The sequence below is a fragment of the Chrysoperla carnea genome, chromosome X (genome assembly GCF_905475395.1).
Source record: "Chrysoperla carnea chromosome X, inChrCarn1.1, whole genome shotgun sequence".
In the NCBI taxonomy this organism is placed as follows: Eukaryota; Metazoa; Arthropoda; class Insecta; order Neuroptera; family Chrysopidae; genus Chrysoperla; species Chrysoperla carnea.
The window spans coordinates 21,824,460-21,845,606 of NC_058342.1; the positions used below are offsets into that span (position 1 = coordinate 21,824,460).

Below are 21,147 nucleotides of genomic sequence, written 5' to 3' on the forward strand. Positions count from 1 at the left end.
ACCTCAGGGTATAAAACGAGGCTCTCTCGGCGACTTGAGTCAGTCTTTCTTGAAAACCACGGGGTTCGGATCTAAAAAGAAACCAAAGATAGAATAAATTGAAAGCATATTAATCAAATTAAATGTTTCTAACTTTGAAAGTGATATACACTATAATATTATTTATACCACTAAAAAAGCGATGTATTTTAACCCGAGCAACGCTGGGTTTGGCTGCTAGTAGTGTAATAAAATTTTTGATGGTACCCTGTACATTATGATTTCTGAACATTTTAGCTAATTTAATAAATGATGTTATTGCAAAGATCAGATATAAAATTGAAGTTAATCATATTCACTTGTTAAAAAAAGTATTGTATGAACGTTTTTTAAAAATCATTTACAATTAACTTGTATTATTTAAAAAATTATCAAAAAATTACAAAAACTTAAATTGAAGGGTATTGACTTTACTGATTGGCGAGATATACCATCAATTCACATATTTAATGCTTATTCATTTATAAATAAAAAATTTGATGCATTATACTTACTCACGCGACCTCTATATACAAGGAAGGTGGTCTAAAATGATCCCCCTAAGAAAAAATGTAATTCTGTAAGTTCTTTATTCAAATGTTACAATATTGTAAATTTCTTTTGAACTGTTCAAATTTTTAGAACTATTCAATATTTCTCAAAAAGGATCGTTTTGATCAACCTTGTTAGGATAGTGGGTGAAATGATCCCATTGCATTTTTTATCAAACAGTTCACATAAAATATCAATTGTTCTTTTACATTGTATCAACGATTAGTATGAAAACAAAAATCACTCCTAAATTCATGTAAATCACAAGACATGAAGAGGGATCATTTTACCTATTATAATTTTACACACAACACAGGGATCATTTTAGCCTCTATAAAGGGTATCATTTTACCCGTAACGACATAGAGACCTTAAAATTTATTATACGCCTATGAAAATGTGTTATAATATTATTAAAAGTCAACAAAAGCCAAGAATGAAAACAGCCAGCCGGCAAAAACTAATACAAAAAAAGAAATTTTACTTTGAATACCATAAATCATAAGCAATAACATTAATATTTTTACTACGAAACACGAATTAGCTTATACATCACCATAAGTCTTTGTTGAACAATTAATTTGAACGCGCGGAACCATCTATCGATAAATATACTAGATGGCTTTAATCGTTTACTTAAAACAACGAAGGATCATTTTACCCTGAGGGATCATTATAGACCACTTTCCCCTACTGTTTGTAAGCCAAATCGTTAGCCATTTATATTATATGAAGTAAGAAGAGTTTTTACGGACGTTCTTATGTATAAAACAAAGCGGGATTATATATGTGTACTCGGAATTGTAAGCGGGATTATATATGTGTACTCGGGATGTACGCGGGATTATATATGGATTATACATGAACCCAGCCGGTCGGATAACTTAAAGTAACATAACACACTATAACAGTAGGTATATATTCCCTAAATAAAAGCTCGTCTTATTTCATATATTTTATATGGCTGACGAGATAGCTTACAATCGGTATTTGAGCTTAGTCATAATATTTCGTCGAAAAAATACCAACTAAATTGGGAATTATTTGAAGGTAATAAAATCGCTTAAGAAATAATTCTTAAGGTCGATTGAATTGGGGTCAGCCGAGTAAATTCTGTTAATAATGATTAATCCTTATGTTTAAGTAATGAAATATTAATAAATGAATTGAAATCACATTTTCTACAGCCTCTCAAATATAATGTTACAATTTCTAAAAGTGCAGATTCTCGGGGGTAGCCCGGTAGGATATTAAGTATATAAATAAGTAATATTGACCGAATCGCTTCGGAAAAACTTTTATCATATAATTGGGGTCAAAATTAACAAAAAAACGTTTGTAGACATTTTTCTCTAAGCCCTCCAGTTTTCGAGTTAAAAACTTCGGGATTTTTACGATTTTAATTCCTCAAAAACTCTATGAAAAAATCAGATTTTTAATATGTATAAAAGCTTAGTGTAGTGTAAAGCTTACTCAACAACATCCCGAAAAAATTTCAGCCCTAATTATATTTTAAATGCTTGATTGTTAATTGTTAAGGTTGTACTATCGGTAATAAACTTTGCATTCAGAATTTAATGAAACTTGGCATAGCTGCCCATTATTACATCATAATTAACCAGTTAAATTTTTAGGGTCCTTCAGAGAACTGAAAAAAAGATATTTTAAAGATATTTTAACATTAATCCTTATGGGAAATCACAGATTTTATTTTATTTCACAAACACAAAACTGGACGTTCAGATTTTCAGTTCTCTGAAGGCCCCTAAAAATTTAACTGGTTAATTATGATATAATAATGGACAACTATGCCAAGTTTCATTGAATTCTGAATGCAAAGTCTATTACCGATAGTACTACCTTAAGAGACCGCGTGAAAAACCACTCAACATTAACAATTTTCTGTTCTATACATGCTAGAAAGATGGGAATTTGCCGGGAGTATTAGTCAATATTAATCTGCTGACTTCAAATACAATACGTGTATTTTGGGTACAAATAAAACTTATAGTTACTTACATAGAGGTAAGAATATCGAAAACATTGTTTGAAAATCTGCAAAGAATATTTGAAGTACTGTTTATTACCATCATCTTAAAAAAACAAAATTTGATTCATATCAATCGATAAAATGTCAAAAATGTTAGACTAGTATTGTACCGACTATTGAGTAACATGAATTTTCTTATCGCATTTTAATAGTACAGTTATTTAAATTAAAAATTTTTTTAACACACTTGATTCAATCAAATTCTACATGAAAAGGGGGTGGACCTTGCATCAAATTAGGTATTTTTGTTTTTATACCATATATATGAAATATATCAAGGTATACTAAGTTTAGTCCCAAGTTTGTAACGCTTAAAAATATTGATGCTATAAACAAAATTTTGGTATTTGTGTTCATAAAATCACCTAATTAGTCCGTTTTCGGTTGTCTGTCTGTATGTCGTTTGTCCGTCTTTCATCACGATAACTCAAAAACGAAAAGAGATATCAAGCTGAAATTCTTATAGCGTGCTTAGGACGTAAAAAGTGAGGTCGAGTTAGTTAGAGATAGAACCCAAGTTTAAATGTAAAAAATATTCCTTATAAAAAAATAAACAACTTTTATTTGACACATTATTTCGTAAACATCACTGTTTACCTGTGAGAGCGCAAATTGTATAGTATGTTTTATATGGGTTTATCATTTATATGTGTGTGACATTTATGTATGTGTAATGTGACAGAGTAATCAACACTGTCTATACATATGGTATTTCAACAATTAACTCAGTCAATTGTTTGTTTTCACTTGTTTTGATACGTTGTTTGCAATGTAAAGGCAATGTTTAATTCAAATTTTTGACCTCGGCAAACGACCGGATCATCCCGAAAAATAAGAAAAACCTCCAAAATTTGGACCTTATTTCAGTTTTTTTCGATTTTGACTCGGAGAGACTGGTTTTCCTCTGAAATTGTGGTATATATTTTTAAAGAAGGTTAAATTTTCAACAATTTGAGATAAAACCGATTTTTATAGGACCGATTCTTTTGTCGTCTTTGAGCTATCGTGTTGACATACAGACGGATGGACAGACAGTGAATATTTTTAAGCGTTACAAACTTGGAACTAAACTAAGTATACCTTGGTATATTTCATATACATGGTATAAAAAGGACGATAGAGTAGTTAGTAATAATAATAGTAATCAGTATAAAATGAATATATGCACACAATAGACAATCACTTTTGTTAAGAACAACCTTTAAACTAACTGTAATTTGTAATTCTTTTTGTTTTATGTTTTATTACCATCTAAACCCGAAATCAAAATAAATTTTATAAAATGATAGGCTAATTATTTTTAGCATCAAGGGAGTTTCTGTTACCGGTTTAAAAAAAAATTTTTTCTTGTATAATTTTTGAAAACACTGTTAGCAGAAAAAATTTGCAAAGCATAATTTTCAATTCCTCAATAAACACCAGTAAATTTTTCGATGTACCAAAAACACGTCGAATCGATTTTAGAGACCAAAAAAAATGATTCCTATAATAAAATATTTACATTGAAAAGTGTAAACTGATATTCCCATATAATACATACTACACGATTTGCGCATAATTTGCGGATAAACAGTGATTTTGTTCTATCTCTAACGGTTTACAAGATTAACCTATATATATCCAATTGACGACCTATGTTGCTCATTTACGAACTCGATCTCACTATTTACGTCCTTAGCAGGCTATAAATTTCAGCTTGATATCTCTTTTCGTTTTTGAATAATCGTGATGACAGACGACATACAACCGGAAATGGACTAGTAAGGTGATTTTATGTACAACTATACGTATACCTTGGTATATTTCATATACATGGTATAATATAACTGGTATATTATATCCAACCGTAGATAAAAATTTATCAACATATAAGAATAGCATTTATTTCCAATCAAATTAAAATTATTATTTTATAATTTGTACTACGCCACTGATATGATATTTTTCAACATATAACACAACATACACGCATGCTATAACCAAAAACCAGAGCTCCTTGCCTGAGGCGTATGAATTGACATCGTAGAGCCGGATTTTGTATTAGCACAATATAAAAATGACATTCCATAAAAAATACGTCACCAGCCAAATTAACTTTTGATTTCATTATTTTCATTTTCAGTTTATCTGCATTTTAAAATATATAAAATATTTAAAAATTTAAATATTATAAAATAACGGATGATTCAATTTGGGCTTCCAAATGAAATTATGTAAATAATAACCCGAGAAAAAAAAATTCCTATATAAATTATTATTCTTATACCATGTATATGAAATACTAGCCTGATACCCGCTCGTTTCACTGGGGTTAAAAGTAAAAAACACCGCTTTATAGCCACCACCTCTCTTGATGTGCACAGTTTTCAATTTTGTTAAATGTAAAATAGTCATAATTCATTGAGTATATCGGAAAAGGGTTACAAATTTCAGAACCCAACCAACTCCATCTACACTGGCTTCTGAAGTTTTTAGCCCTTCCGTTCAAAAATGGGACACTAATACAGAAACGGAGATATTATCGAAAACGATAATACACCCGATATTTTCTAAAGTTTTAAAAAGTTTTGATTTTGATATATAATATTCATGATATATAATATCCAGGTTTCTTTTTCGGATTCCTTTTTGGAGTCTTATTTTTCAAGAACTTTTTTTTCCAAATCTATTTTTCCGTCACTATTTTTTCCGGGACTATTTTTATCTAGATTTATCTTAAAAAAGGTTGAGCTTTATTTCACATTGAAACCTTCCATTTTTGTATGAATCATTTTGTACCAAATTAGTCCTGCCACGATAAATTTTCGATTCATTTAAATGGTAATCGAAAAAAATAGATCGAAAATTTTGTAGGCCCGGAATATTGTTGTAATGACGAGTTGGTTGGATTGTCGACTTTAGAGGAATTGATTGGGTTCTGAAGATTTTAGCCCTTGCGTTCAAAAATAGTTCACTATTACAGGAATTTTATTCGATCTATTTTTTTCTAAATCCCTTGAGGTTATATATTTTTATACCATGTATATATGAAATATACATAGTATATTAAGTTTAGTCCCAAGTTTGTAACGCTTAAAAATATTAATGCTACGAAAAAAATTTTGGTAAAGGTGTTCATAGAATCATGTAATTAGTCCATTTTCGGTTGTCCGTCCGTCCGTCTGTGAACACGATAACTCAAAAACGAAAAAAGATATCAAACTGAAATTTTGACAGCGCACTTAGAACCTAAAAAGTGAGGTCATGTTCGTAAATAAGCAACATAGGTCAATTTTGTCTTAGGTCCGTAGGACCCATCTTGTAAACCGTTAGAGATAGAACAAAAGTTTAAAAGTAAAAAATTTTCCTTATAAAAAAATAAACAACTTTTGTTTGGAACATTTCTTTTTTTTTTAAACAAAAAATGTTTGCGTATTTATAAAGAACAACTTTGTAATTTAAAGCGTTCATCTAATGTTTGTAAGTTATGAATCAGATTGAGGTATTAATTGAATCTGAAAACTTAGATCGAATTCGATGCCGGTATAAGAAGTGTCCCTTTAAAACTAATTTTTCGTTTGAAGCATTGTCCTCGATCAAATTTATTTATCGAGCTTCAAGCATATGTCAACTTAAAAAAGTACCCTGTATGTTGGTATGAGCGTAAAGGTCAGCATATATTATTTTTTCCCGGAGCGGCTAAATAGCTAGATCGGACTCTGTCTCTACAGTCGACAAACTCAACCCAACCAACTCGTAATCACAACAATACTCCGGGTCTATAAAATTTTCGTCCTATCTTTTCCGATTATCAATTCGGTGCGTTAGTCTTATTTTTAGTGTAAACAAGTGAAACATTTAGAACCAAAAATTAATATCGAAACGATAGAAAACATCAACAAAAAAAAATCTACCAAAATTTTAAATATAAAATTTTAAATTTGATTTGAACTCGTCTAACAACTTTTTTGTAACATTAGGACAACTTCATTCAGTACCTTTACACATTGCTAAATTTAGCAGTAAAAGTAAAAGTGGTTCATTGGTTTGACTGTGAACAACGAACTGGTTAAACCAGATAATATAAGTGCGTTTTATTAACAAATCCATTCAATTTTGGATGCATTTTAACATTCATTCCATTTTTAGTGCATTCTTTGGATCTTCTCATTTTTTTAAGTCTAAAGGCTATATTTTAATACCATGTATATTTTAAATATATCAAGGTATACTAAGTTTAGTCCCAAGTTTGTAACGCTTACAAATATTGATGCTATGAACAAAATTTTGTTATAGGTGTTCATAAAATCACCTCATTAGTCCATTTCCGCTTGTCTGCCTGCCTGTCTTACAACACGATAACTCAAAAACGAACAAGATATCAAGTTAAAATTTTTATAGCGTGCTCAGGGCGTAAAAAGTGAGGTCGAGTTCGTAAATAAGCAACATAGGTCAATTGGGTCTTGAGTCCGTTGGACTCATCTTGTAGAGATAGAACAAAAGTTTAAATGTAAGAAATGCTCCTTATAAAAAAATTGACAACTTTTGGTTGAAACATTTTTTCGAAAACATCACTGTTTACCCGTGAGAGCGCAAATTAGTTTATTGTATAGTATGGAATATTGTATAGCATGTATTATATGGGAATATAAGTCATATGTATGTGACATGTATGTATGACTGGCTATCTTTCTTTACTAACATGACGTGAAAAACAAACGATTCCGTAATCAACACTGTCTATACATGGTATTTCAACAATTAACTCAGTCAATTGTTTGTTTCCACTTGTTGAGTTGCGATTTTGCGTGAAAAGGAAAGCAATAATTTTGGATATGAAAATATATTCATAATATATTTAGAAAATAAACTTTATTACCATTTCGTTTATCTGTATTACAATTGCACTAGCGCTTTTTGCAGACTTTGAAACACTTTTTATTAGGATTGACACCTCTCCTTTGATCAGGAGATTACAAAAATCGTATAATTTCCCCAAATTTCATAAATTCTCCGTAGTTCAGTAAGTCAAGAAATTTTTTGATTCATATAGGTAAGATATTTCGATACCAAAAAAAAGAAAATGAACCCAAAAATTAGAAATTTTATTTATCAATCAATCATCCTTGGGAAAAATTCATATCTTCGAAATTTTTTAGTTTAACGCTGTATACTATTTGATTTTCACTCTGATGATAAATTATTTTATAACTTGACGATATAAGACGAAAAGTAAGAAGAAAGTTTTACGATATCTGGCGTAATTTTCAAAATATCAAAAATTGAAAATTTTGTTTAATTATTCAGCTTTCGATATTTCGAAAACCGAGGCACATATCGATAAATATTTTTCTAATTTTGCGTCTACATTCATGAAGTTATAACAAAATTCATCATCAAAGTTGAAAATAAGATAAAAATAATTTCAACCCTTAATCTACCCTGCTCTTACATCTCTTATATGGACGGAGACACTTGGTTTTTTTCTTTTCTATGCTATGGCTTTTATGTTTACTTTCTATTAAAAGTCTTTTTTTTAATTTGTTTTCATTCATTCCAAGTGAAAATTATCAAAAACTTTAAAATATGTCGTTTTTTGAGATTCCTCCATAAGAGCCATTGTATTTTATATCGATTTTCAATTACTTTTTTCTTAAAAATTTGCACGGATAATTTTAACCAAATATTCTTTTAGTGAAAATTGGCCTATACAAAAATTTTGATGCTTTAAATCAAACATTGTTGTCATGATCATACATCCTTAAGAGGATTCTTAAACAAATTATAAAGTTTCACGTCAATCAAAAATTTGTACATTTTTACAAGAGCCTTAAAAAAATACAAATACATTTTTTGTAGATATAAAAATTTGTTAATCTTGAAGACTTATTTTTTCTATTTTATTATAATTATTATATTTTTTATTTTGTAAGAATTTTTGAACGTTTTATACGTATAAATTTCTGTCGATGATTGCGTAGCAATCGAAATATCGATATTTAGCGATATGTAAGTCTGTTCTATGTTTTTTAAATAAAAGTCTCCCGCACACAACACATTGATTTTTGGTTTCGGTTACAATTTTTTGAAAACTATGTATTAATATAATTTGGATTATGCTGATCAAAAGTTCTTATGATCGACTCAACCCTCAAAAACTCTTCCCTCCCGAGCCCTTCATGTAGGCCGTAGAAGGTCATGTAGGCCGTTTGAAGAGTCCTAGCTCGGAAGGGAAGAGTCTTTGAGGGTTGTGTCCATAAGAACTTTCGATCAGCTTGATGAAAACTCTCTTAATCAATTATTTTCAAATAATATTAACCGAAACCAAAAATCAATATCTCATGTAGGCATAACCTCTGAAGGGCTATAGATCAGAAGGGAAGAGTTTTTGAGAGTTGCGTCCATAAAAACTTTTGATCAGCATGATCTAAACTACCTTAATCCATGGTTAGGTTAGGTTAGGTTATATTGTCTGTCCATGAAGGACACACTTAGGCTATACAGCCCATTGTGATACCATATATGTGTTTTACCACCTTTCCGCTGATAATTTCATTTATCAGCTCCTCAAGATCAGAGGCTGAGTGCACCTCCTTCATACATATACCATGCACTACACCAGCCCATCACAACTTAACCAACTAAGCTAATAGGGCGACCTTAATCCATAGTTTTCAAAAAAATTTGAATATACAATTTTATTTCGAGTATCGCGGTATTAGTTTCAATAACTGAGTATGGTAATGATAATATAGTTTAAAAAAAAAAACCACCACCAAATATGATGGCGCCATTGTCAATTGTCAATAAAGTACTAGCATACATTTAAAGTAAGTAATAATTTATTTTCATAGTTAAAATAACAGTAAATATATCATACGTATTGCATAGATATTGCAATAAAATAGGTATATAATTAGAATGTTGTGATCATTTTATTTCTGGTTTACGATTATAAGAGCGCGGTGCGCTGCGCCCGTACCCGTTACTTCAAATCCAAGGCCGGCTACCTTAGAATAATAGATCTAACCACTTTATTAATTCATGTATGACTAACTAAATATGTATGTGTGTATTTATCATATAATATGTAATTTTCTTAATTATCCAATGTTCAACGTCTCAGTGATCAGAAATATTTCCCAAATCATTACAGCAGAGGAGAGTTGTCCATTCAAACAAAAAGATAGCAAATTAGTGAAACTCGCGCACATTGGATTTAAACTAAAGTTGCCCAAATCTACCGCCTATAATTTGAATTTTTTTCCTAGGCCAAAATTTGGGCCTCAGTGTAGCCCCAAACACATCTTCATTAATATCTCCGGTTCTAGATGAGATAAAATATCGGCCGACAGCTGAAAAGTTGGTTAATAGTCTCGATTAATCATAATTCACATTGTAATTTCCGTATGTTTCATTGTCTCAAAAAATTATTTTTATATAATAGACAATCGACTCCGAAAATTTTAAAGAACCATAACTCAGCGATTGATACTCGCTCTCTTTACTGGGCTTAAAAGTAAAAACCACCGCTTTATAGCCTCCACCCTTTCTTGATATACACAGTTTGCAATTTTGTTAAATGTAAAATAGTCATAATTCATTGAGTAAATCAGAATAGTTGGCCTTGATTTGTTTGACATTTTCTATTTTAAATTTTTACAGAATTCTTTAATTTATAGTTGAAAATGATGATCATAGATGGAGCAAATCTGTGATAAATTAAAGATTTCCGTAAAAATTTAAAAAAATGGTAAATGTCAAATTAAATAAAAATTTTTTATTTTTTTAAAAATATATCTTTATAAATTATAGTACATGTGTTATTCTTATATATCAGCTATATTGCTGTACAGTTTCATTAAAAACCATTCACTAGTTTTAGCGCGAAAGCGTAACAAACAAACAAACAAACAAACAAACAAACATGCTTACTTTCACATTTATAATTTATAGGGATGATACAGAAGATTTCTAGAGTATAATATGTCGATAATATAGGAATTTTAACTACAATAAATAATTAAATGAATGGTCAAAATACTATTTATTTTTTTTGTAATAGAATTTTATGTATTATTAATTGTTATAAAATCAGTTTAATTATTTTGATAAATTATGGTAATGTGAAATTTAAAATTTTGAAAAAAAAGATGGTCTTTTGACGACCCTTACTACCTTAAATTAAAGTTAAAACATTAATAAATTATTGAAGATAAAAAACACGTTGTGTCCGACTAATTAAGAATGTATAAACACGGCCGTGAGGAGACAAATTAAAAAAAATATTTATTTGCAATTTTGATGGTGTAATTTTTCGATATCTGGAGCAATTTTCAAAACATCGAAAATTGAAAATTTAGTTTAATTATTTAGCTTTCGATATTTCGAAAATCAACGCAGATATTGAAAAATTGTATTCTTTATTTTTCGTGAAGTTATAACAAAACTCATCATCAAAGTTGAAAATAAGGTACAAATAATTTCAACTACAAGTCTAAACTTCCCTTCCGCTACTACCTTAAGCGTTTGAGCGACATAATTTTCTACAATTCACACATTTTCTAGCACCTAATTTGTACAGAGAAGTAAAAATGACCAACTATAACTGTCTTTTATAGAGCAAAATATAAATTAACTTAGGTAAATTCCTATATTAGTCTACAGTGACCTTAACTGTAAAAATACTTATTTTAAAAATTTAAAGAAAAATACACAACAAACTGTATGCTTCGTTTGTTCATGGTGGTGTGGAATAAAGAATGTTCATCAACTGGCTGACCTTAAAATTAAAATTGCATACAAATGTAACTAAATTTATCATTAGCTATGTTTTATTAGTAACAAAACAAATCTATTCACACTACAACAATATTGGAAATATTGTCAGAAAATCTATCAATTAAATTAAGGTAGTCCGGCTATTAAGGTAGTTGGAGCAAGTACGGTGAATGTTCTTTTTTTTTGCAATAAATGATTGTTCAAAGTCCCTTCATCACAAGAAACACAATTTTGAGGCCTCTTGCGGGGAAAAATTTTGAATTATTTCATTTTAAAATTGTGATTTTTAACACAGCACCTTATCGAAGAACTCATAATAATGTTAATTGTACAAAAATTAATCGGTGATTGAACTTTGAAGAAAATTTATCACAGATTCTATATATGAAAAAAAAACTAACTAAATACTAGCTGTTATATGTTCGCTTCGTTGGGCAATTATAAATCTGAGAATATCTTTAGGCAGAATTACTTCGCCTCTACTCGCTCAGGCAAGCACATACGTTGTATAATTCTCCCACCATTGAGTATTCGATAAAACTTAAGAAAATATAAAAAAAGTACCGTATTTGTGTGTTCGTACGCTCCACATTGCGATAGACTTGAAGCGAATTACGATTTTATTTATTAACCCCCGAACTTAAAAAATAGGGGTATTATAAATTTGACCACTATGTGTGTGTGTCTGTGTGTTTGTCTGTCTGTGGTATCGTAGCGCCTAAACGGACGAACCGATTTTAACTTTTTTTTGGTTTCATTTGAAAGGTAATTTAACGAAGAGTGTTCTTATCTATGTGCGAGCTTAGGTTTCCATACCCGAAAAAACTAAAAAATTGGCGATGATCTTCAAAGTCGATTCAGTTTGGAAAAGGCATGACAATAAATTTTAACATATAAATAATTACTATGGAAATGAATGGTCAAATAAACATGGCTCAATTCATTTTAAAAGTGAAATGGTAAAATAATTAGGTAATTCAAAACAATAATTCAAAAGAACAAAGTCAACTCAAATGTTTCAATTTTAATTAAAATATTTCCAAAAATTTGTGCCAAAAAATGATAGCTCTCTAAGTATCCTTTTCATCTCATCTGATGTACTTGACCATCACTTTGATAATGATTTAAGAAGGAGTTATAAGTTTAAAGTGTTTATCTGTACATCTGTGTGTTTCTCAGTGGCATCGTAGCCACTAAACGGTCGAACCGACTTGATTGAGATCATTTTATAGTTTAAATTTCCAAAAATCGGTTTACAAGAATTAAATCGCATTTGTCGGGAGTTTTTTAAGTTTTGTAAATTTCACTTGTGTTTATTTGAATGATACAAAAGATGAAATCATAGAGTCATATTGCCAATGCTATTAGAGAACGTTAAAAAAAATTTACAATAAATTAATGTTCGGTGATCGTTTATTAATTAGTATTATGTTAATATTTGTTTTAAATATTCTTTTAGTTACATTAATGTTAATTTCTATTTCAGAATTGGGCTATGCGGTTTTGACAATCCAATGAGAGATCAAAAAACTGAAGAACTTCGAAGACACATTGGCCATGTAAGTATAGTTTACGGAAATTTTTATGTTTGTCAGCTATGAATTAGAGTGAGGTTTTAATTGAACCTGAAAACTTAGACCGAATTCGATGCCGGTTTAAGATGTGTACTTTTAAAACTAATATTTTTCCTTTGAATAATTTTCTTCGTTTAAATTTATTTACCGAGTTTCAAGCATATGTCAACTTAAAAAAGAAAACACCCTGTATATGATATGAGTATAAAGGACGGCAAATATTATTTTTGCCCAGAGCGGCTAAATAGCTGGATCGGGCTCTGGCTATGTATCCACGACCCATCAAAGCTATGTGCCAAGTTTCCAAATAAATAAATAAAGTCACTAGTCTACAAATAGTTGTCTATAGTCTTTCCTGTATAAGCACCATCGTTTTATAATTAATTTCGTGAATAAAGTAGATTAAAACAAAAAATGGCGAATAATACTATATGTTTGTTAAATTAATAATTTGTATTTTATTGTAGGGAGTTAAAATCAAGATGGACGACGCTGGTAACATTCTAATAAAACGGATATCCAAATGTAATGTTTATGTCAAAAGTCCAGGACCAAATGATGAAAATGCAATTGGAAATGAAATATTAAAATTACCTGGATGCGCTTTAGAACCAGAAAAACCAGTCAAGTTATTCGATATGAAAAAATTCCAATCGAATTTGAATCGTGAATTAAGGCGAGCTTATCCCGATAGACGTCATCTAGAGTGTCAATGCCTTAGTATTGTAGCATTTGTAAAAGCAGAAGCAAATATTTTAGAATGTCCTATATGGATTTTAATTATAAACGTCGTTGCAATGGACATGCTCAAATCTAAATTACCACCAGGTAAGGACATTTTCAAAATGTGTAAACTGTCACTATAACCTTTTTTGAGATAATGCCTCAATATTTTTGTTTTAGTGCAACGCGTTATGGATATTAAGAATAGACCAAGAATTCCAATACCAGATGAGGACCCATATAGTGTAGCTGGAAATGGTGGACTCGGTGAAAGTTCCAGTGGTTTTAGTTCGAGTGTTGCTGGTGGTATAGTTGCAGCAACCAGAGAACAATTACTTTTACAAACACAACAACTTGCCCAAAGACGTAGTGAAAAACCACCAAAGCTGCCACCTAGAGAAAATTTATATCCTCATGATATTCCTAAACCGGATTACGATGATATAGATGAGGAAAACAATCGATTGCTTCCAAAACAATTTCCAAATTCACGAGGCAAAGATAAATTGAAAAAGCATAAAAAATATGGTATGTATATTTGTCTTTTTATAATTGAACAGAAAATTTTAGGCACTTAAAAAAAAGGCTCTACTTTACTCGGCGCTAACACATTTTCGATGATGAGGGAGAAAACAGATTAAATTTGTTCATCTAAATAAGATACCTAGGCTCTTGAATGAGCTCAGAAAACTGCTGTTGAGCTTAACACTTGCAAAAGAGTAATTGGGAGGCAATCTAGTTTACATCCCAAGCTACTATTTTATAGATCGCTGGAGTGATGACTCACCCTAGAAAGAGAAACCAATATGATTTAGGTGAACTTGAAGGCACATTCTCGAAAACAATCAAGGCGATTCTTTACCTCTTGGGCTTAAATAATTTATGGCTAAATTCAGATCACGCGGAGGTACTCATTTCCCAGATATTTTGAGTATGATCTTACCTTTCTCAAGTTCTTAGTAATAATACATAGTGTCTCAAAAAAATGTATACAGATACAGATTAAAAATACAAACTAAAAAAGACATATGTAAATTTGATTAGTTAGCACAAATGTTCAAATTGATGCCCATTTTGATTCAAACATTGCTGATAACGCGAAGCAATGGAATCGCAAACGTGGTGAATCATTTCGTTAGGAATTTCGTAACATTCTCTATGAATTTCCGAATTTAATTAGTCGGCTGTTTCCGGTTTCGACAAATAAACCTTATCTTTGATGAGTGCCCATAAAAAAATCCAATGAAGTGAGGTCTGGAGAGGGCGGAGGCCATTCGATGGCACCTCTACGCCCAATCCATATGTTCAGCAGATTGTGGCAAGCTCTCACATTACGATGATAGTGGAGAGGTGCTCCATCTTACTGAAAATAAAACTCCTCTTCATTCTCAAACTGCTCATGAATACTTGGCATGAAAATTTCATGCAACACATTCAAGTAAACAGCACCAGTTACAGTTTTATCAAAAAAGAAAGTTCCAATTAAACCCTGCGCTGACAATTCACTTTACATTGTAACTACTGGTAAATTTAAATGTTAAATGGGGATTATCTGGTGCTCTGTAGCTGGAATTGTGGCGATTGATCGACCCTATTGTGATCTATTGGTGGATCTATCTAAAACTCACTTCTAAACTGTCTTTGCAATTTCACAACGTTCCCACTTTTATGGTAGCACTTTAAAATAAATTTACGTTTTTCAAAGTCCAGTCTTTTTTTGGGACACTCCATACCTGCCAACCAAGAAAACAAAAACTTGTTTAGATCAAGAGATACAGATCTAATTTTAAGGGTAAAGCAGGGTTTGCTCTATTAGATTGTCATTTCAACTGTCAAATTACTGCAATATGTATCTCGCAGAAGTGATGACTTTAACGCGATGTATATGAATGGATACAACCATCTTAAATCAGAACATTGAATCTAAAAATTTCATCAGGATATTTCTACTTAGAATTGTACGCTCCCCATCACTGTACTGTGCGAATATGGTACTTCCGGGACAGTGGCGTGCATTACATAAAGACAGAGAGACACTGTCTACCCTACATAATTCAGACAAATATGTATAATCATGTTCTGATATCTAATATTATTTATCAACGAAGTCTATCAATAAACACAACATCTTAACGGGTATCATCTATAATTCTATACGGAATACATTGCGCTGCACTAAGGCTGTTGAGTGCCTCCAGGCAAAGACACGAAATATTATTGCCTAAATGTTTATATGTGTGCGCTCATAGTCGAGTCACGTGTGTGCGTTCGTATAAATACAATAAAAATCACACATAAAAACGCCTAGAAAGACAGACTTAAGACAGTGTGTTTTACAACACGATAAACTACGACATTTACCGAAGTAGCTTCGTTTCTTATTAATTGAAATATACCTACACAACAAGTTTGATTGAACTAGATGTCAATCGAACATTCTGTATAGTAGCTCTTAAAAATTTCTGCCTACCCTAACTAAAAATTCTGTGCACGGCACTAACTATATAATGTACAGAAAGTTGTTTATATTTTGGTTGATTATTTTTTCAGATGATCCCTATTACTGTGGTTTACAAGCACGAGTACCAAACTTTGTAAAATCAAAGTCAAAAGAATTAGCACGTGATGCTCGTGAATTATCAGTGAATCCTGGTAATGCATCGTCAAAACGTATACCTCAATCAAGTGGAGTTCCAATGCCATTAGCTGGACATCATTCTCAACCAATACATCCTGGACTTAGTCATGCTCATATACAACAGCAACAACAGAGTATGATGTGGCATGCGAGAAGTTTTGAAAATGGAATCGGTGTGTATAATAAATTGAAACTAATCATGTCTAGACAACACACAAACTTCAAATTAAAACAACCGAAACCTCGGAGTCGTACACATCACTAAAGAGCACGGATTTTTAACACTAACACAACTTACACGCACACATACACACACACACACACACACACGCACGCACGCACGCACACCTAAGGGTAAACTATTATTACTCTAAATTTCAGTTTCCTCTTTTTCCATATTTTGAAATCCTCGTTCCTCAACCACCAACTGTCTCTTTCTCTAACGAATATAAACTTAACTAAATATCTAAAATGAAAAAATTAATGCATCCTTGAAATTATCCACAGTTGATTATTAGGTTGTCAAAAATTTACAAAAAAAAACTATGCATTAAATAAAAAAAAGTTTAAATAAAAGTTCTATTTGTGCACATTTTCCTTTTCTTTGACCGAGATATGAAAATTTTATAATGGAATTTTTTTTTCTCATTCAATCAAATGAAAAAGTATCCATCTTGTAAACCGTTAGAGATAGAATAAAAGCTTTAATGTAAAAGTTATGCCTTATAAAAAAATTATAAATTAAAAATTAAACTTTTATTTAAATCATTCTTTCGTAAACATCACTGTTTACTCGTGAGTGATTTTTACACTATTTTTCCTAACTACTTTCGAAACTTATCCTATTTTTTATAATTAAAAAATTATTATTTTTATCCTACTTGCAAATTTTAACACCTTAATACTTAAAAATAACAGCATTACTAATAGTACAGTAAAAGATGTTACAAATAAAGTAAAATGAACGAAATCGCTCGCATTTTGCCAAAACCTCATGGAATGTATTTCTTACTTGTCAAATATCATTAGTAAGGCATGAATTAGTGGTGCAAATGTTTCAGAAAACAAACAGGGTCTCTATGACCACCAATTCCAATCAACTTCCCGTTCGGGCGGTAGATAGCCCTTGATCTCCTGGTAAAAGTAAGGGAGTCTGGTTGCGGTGGGTGGAAGTGGGTGGCAAAAATGTGATAAAATATAGATCTGTCTTTTTCTTACTCATGTGAACTTTCGGAAATTTTCAGAACAAATTTCTGAAATGATCTAGAAAGTTAGAAAATGTGTGTAACGATCAAAATCGATTCGAAATTTTCATAAAATTCTAGAAAGTTCTAGAAATGATTTAGAAAGTTTGTTTAAACTATAATCATGATAAACTTTAAACTGACCGCCGAGAGCTGTTAGAGCCATCTCTCAACGGCCAGTTGAACTATCAAGCCAGATATCTTTTAATTTCAACCAAGTTTAGTGTTTTTTCAAGGGTTTTACTGTTCAAAGTAAGTTATTTATATTAAAATATTCTGTCTGGACATTGATTCTAAATTAAACGATTTTCTAACAAGAAAAAGACAATAGAAGCTAATAGAATAGAATAAAACCCTTCTCTTGAAAATTCTTTTAACCAGAAGCGTCTGGAACAACCTCAGGGTATAAATGGAGGCTGGAGTCAGTCTTTCTTGAGAAACCACAGAGTTCGGATCTAAAAAGAAACCAAAGCGAGAATAAATGGAGCATACTAAATTATTAATGGTCGAATAAGTCTCTCAATATCTAAGATAATCCTTAAATATTATTTATACCATTAAACATACGATATATTTTAACCCGAGCAACGCCGGGTTTGGCTGCTAGTTCAATGAAATGATCAATGTTAAAGTTCACTTAAAAAATTAATGGATAGGCAACTTGAATTACGTATACGTTATACATGTATAATAGTTTTCGATTATTTGACAAACACTTAACATTCACGCCATATAAGTTGCCTATTTATTAAATTTTGCAAACCAACTTTAACATTGATCGTTACATTGAATTAAAAATTTATTGTTTATTAAGAAATAGAAACATTTGCACTACTAACTCATGCGTTATTAATGATTTTTAACACCTAAGACACACATTCCATGAGGTTTTAGCAAAATGCGAGCGGTTTGTTTCATTTTTCATTATTAGCCGATTTTTGTAACATCTTTTACTGTATTATAGAAGTAGATTAGAGAAAACACTTACTTGTTATTTATTTTTTAATGTTTAAAGAATTATTAAATATTTTTTAGATTTATCGGATTATTTGGAAGGTTGAGAAACGATAATCATTACTTTATTATTTAAGGAACTTTCAAATATCACGTAACGTTTACAACTCTGTCCTTCAATTTATTAATGTTATTGGATTGATATTTAATAAATTACTCAACGTAACCTGCGATACCTAAGCGAATTCCCCCAGAGATTGAAAAAATAATACATTTTCTTAAAATCGAATATTGCATTTTTAATTTTTTTGAGCATATAGAGAAAAAAGTGCTTCCTTTCCCGTTTTTTTGCAGGAGCCCGTTTAAAACATGCTCCTGAACGTAAAAGTGCAGGTTGCCGGTAGGTAACCCGGTAGGATATTCGTTAATATTCTCAATTTTTTTTAAACAAATAAATAATACCAATCAAATCGCTTTGGAAAAAATTTAATCATATAATTGAGATCAAAATAAACCAAAAATGTTCAAAAACTCTTTATAATATGTCTAAAATTTGTATTTGTAGTGTAAAGCTAACTCAACAACATCCCGCAAAAATTTTTAGCTAAATTGCATTTTAAGTGCTTGGTTATTAATTGTTAAGAGAGCGTGCACTCCCTAGAGTTTTTGAGGAATAAAAATCGTAAAAATACCGTTATTTCAAATTTTACGAATTTTTTACTCGAAAATTAAAGGGTTTAGAGAAAAATGTCGAATATTTTTTGTTAATTTTGGACCCAATTATATGATAACAATTTTTCCCAAGCTCTTCGGTCAATATTACTTATTTATTTAAAAAAAAAAAAGTAGTTTAAACAATATCCTACCGGGCTACCCACCGACAACCTGCACTTTTATGTTCAGGAGCATGTTTTAAAGGGGATCCTGCAAAAATTTTCCATGCTAAAATTAAACATGCTCAATGACGGATTTTGCCGAGAGTATAGTGATGAGACACGGGAGACGAGAAAATACGAGAATAAGTCAACAAACGAGACGAAAAGAATTATAATTTTCGATAACTATTCGATAGGTGGACCGATTGGTAAATAAACATTCTTTATAGATTTTTAATATTTTGGAAAATGCACTAATTAGAAACCAACATATTTTGTCAGCGTCTTGACGCTGTTGTCTTGGGAATAGTGTCAGAAAATTCTAATTTTTTTAATACATATTAAGGATACAATTACCATACAAATTTGTAATCGACTGACCGTCTTTAACTTGAGATAAATATAACTGAAGTTCGGATAATTAACCTGGAGAGCATAGAAGAGAAAGGAAAAGTATGCAAAATAAGAAAAGTATAAATTGCAGGTACATTCAAGTAAAAATATAGGAGATTAAACGCTCTATTAAAAAAAATTAGTTTAAACAATATCCTCCCGGATTACCTGCAAAAATTTTCCATGCGAAAATTTAGCATTCCCAATGACGGATTTTGCGGGGATTAAAATTGAAAACATTTTTTGTTTTTGGACAGATTGTAAGGAAAATTAAGTGATATTTAAACGTTCTCTTATTTAGTTTTTTAGGAGAATGTACTAAATTTTATTCAAATATTTTACTCCAGATAATAGTGAATCACCTTATAATCAAATTTATGGACGTCTTCCAATACCAACAAGAGGATATATTCCCAGTCAACCTAGAACAATGTACATTGGAGAATGGGATTGAAATCTTCTCATATCGATCGTAGCTAGAATGTGCGAATAAATAAATTAAAAACTATATAATTATTAATTATTATTATAAATAAATATTAGGCTATTTGGCACTGTTGTTGATTGAAAAGTTTTACCATTAAAAGAAAAAAAAAAAAAACATAAAAAATTTACTTGGCTATTAGAAATAATAGTATATTATTATTTTAGGAAATAAAATTATTAGTTTAGGAATATTATTTCTTTTTTATAGCTTCTTTGTTTTGTATAATTTTTACGTAATTATTTTTTATCTATGTGAATACTAAATATTTTCTATTCTTAGGAACAATTTTTCTTCTACTTTAAGTAAATAGTGCCTGGTTTCTATTGGAAAATACAGTCTTGTTTTTGGAAGAAAGCACGAAACTCAGTCTAAAATGAATTTAATAGTTCATTAGAAGAGGAGATTGATGTATGGGATTTTAAAACTGAGATGTGAATGAGCGCCACGAGTAAACAAAATATAAACCATATTTCTTTGGCTCAGCTGATTTTGTTCAGGTGCATGAAAATACAAAAGATGTTACATTCTCTTTGAAGATAATTTATGTTACATTTTCTTTGAAAAAATCTTTTTGAAAATGAAGCCAACACACTCTGGTACACACACTTTGAAATTTTAAGTTCTTAAACTTGTCTGCTGTTAATTTTACTTTTTCACTATAATAACTTGAGAACTTATGGAAACTTAAGGATACGAGCGCCAGGATAATTTTGGATAAAAAGCTTGATTTTTTTTTTAAATATGAAGTTGGACTAAATTTTAATCAATTTTGAATATTTTAGGGGGAGGGGTGTGTGTTGAACATTGGTCTTATGGGAAAACGGTAGATGGATAATATGTTAGCATAGATTTCATGGGTTCGTCTAAAAACTTTCTTCC

General features: G+C 30.5%; 1 protein-coding gene across 1 annotated transcript in view; it reads left to right on the forward strand.

The window, feature by feature from the left end:
• Positions 1-20,381, forward strand: part of LOC123302180 — a 71,924-nt gene extending 51,543 nt beyond the window's left edge. The window contains exons 4-8 of the mRNA XM_044885012.1: positions 12,867-12,939; positions 13,422-13,782; positions 13,858-14,205; positions 16,228-16,488; positions 20,129-20,381. Coding sequence (XP_044740947.1) covers positions 12,867-12,939; positions 13,422-13,782; positions 13,858-14,205; positions 16,228-16,488; positions 20,129-20,235 — 1,150 coding nt within the window. The 3' untranslated portion in view covers positions 20,236-20,381. The remainder of the gene's footprint in view (positions 1-12,866; positions 12,940-13,421; positions 13,783-13,857; positions 14,206-16,227; positions 16,489-20,128) is intronic.
• Positions 20,382-21,147: the final 766 nt, after the last annotated feature.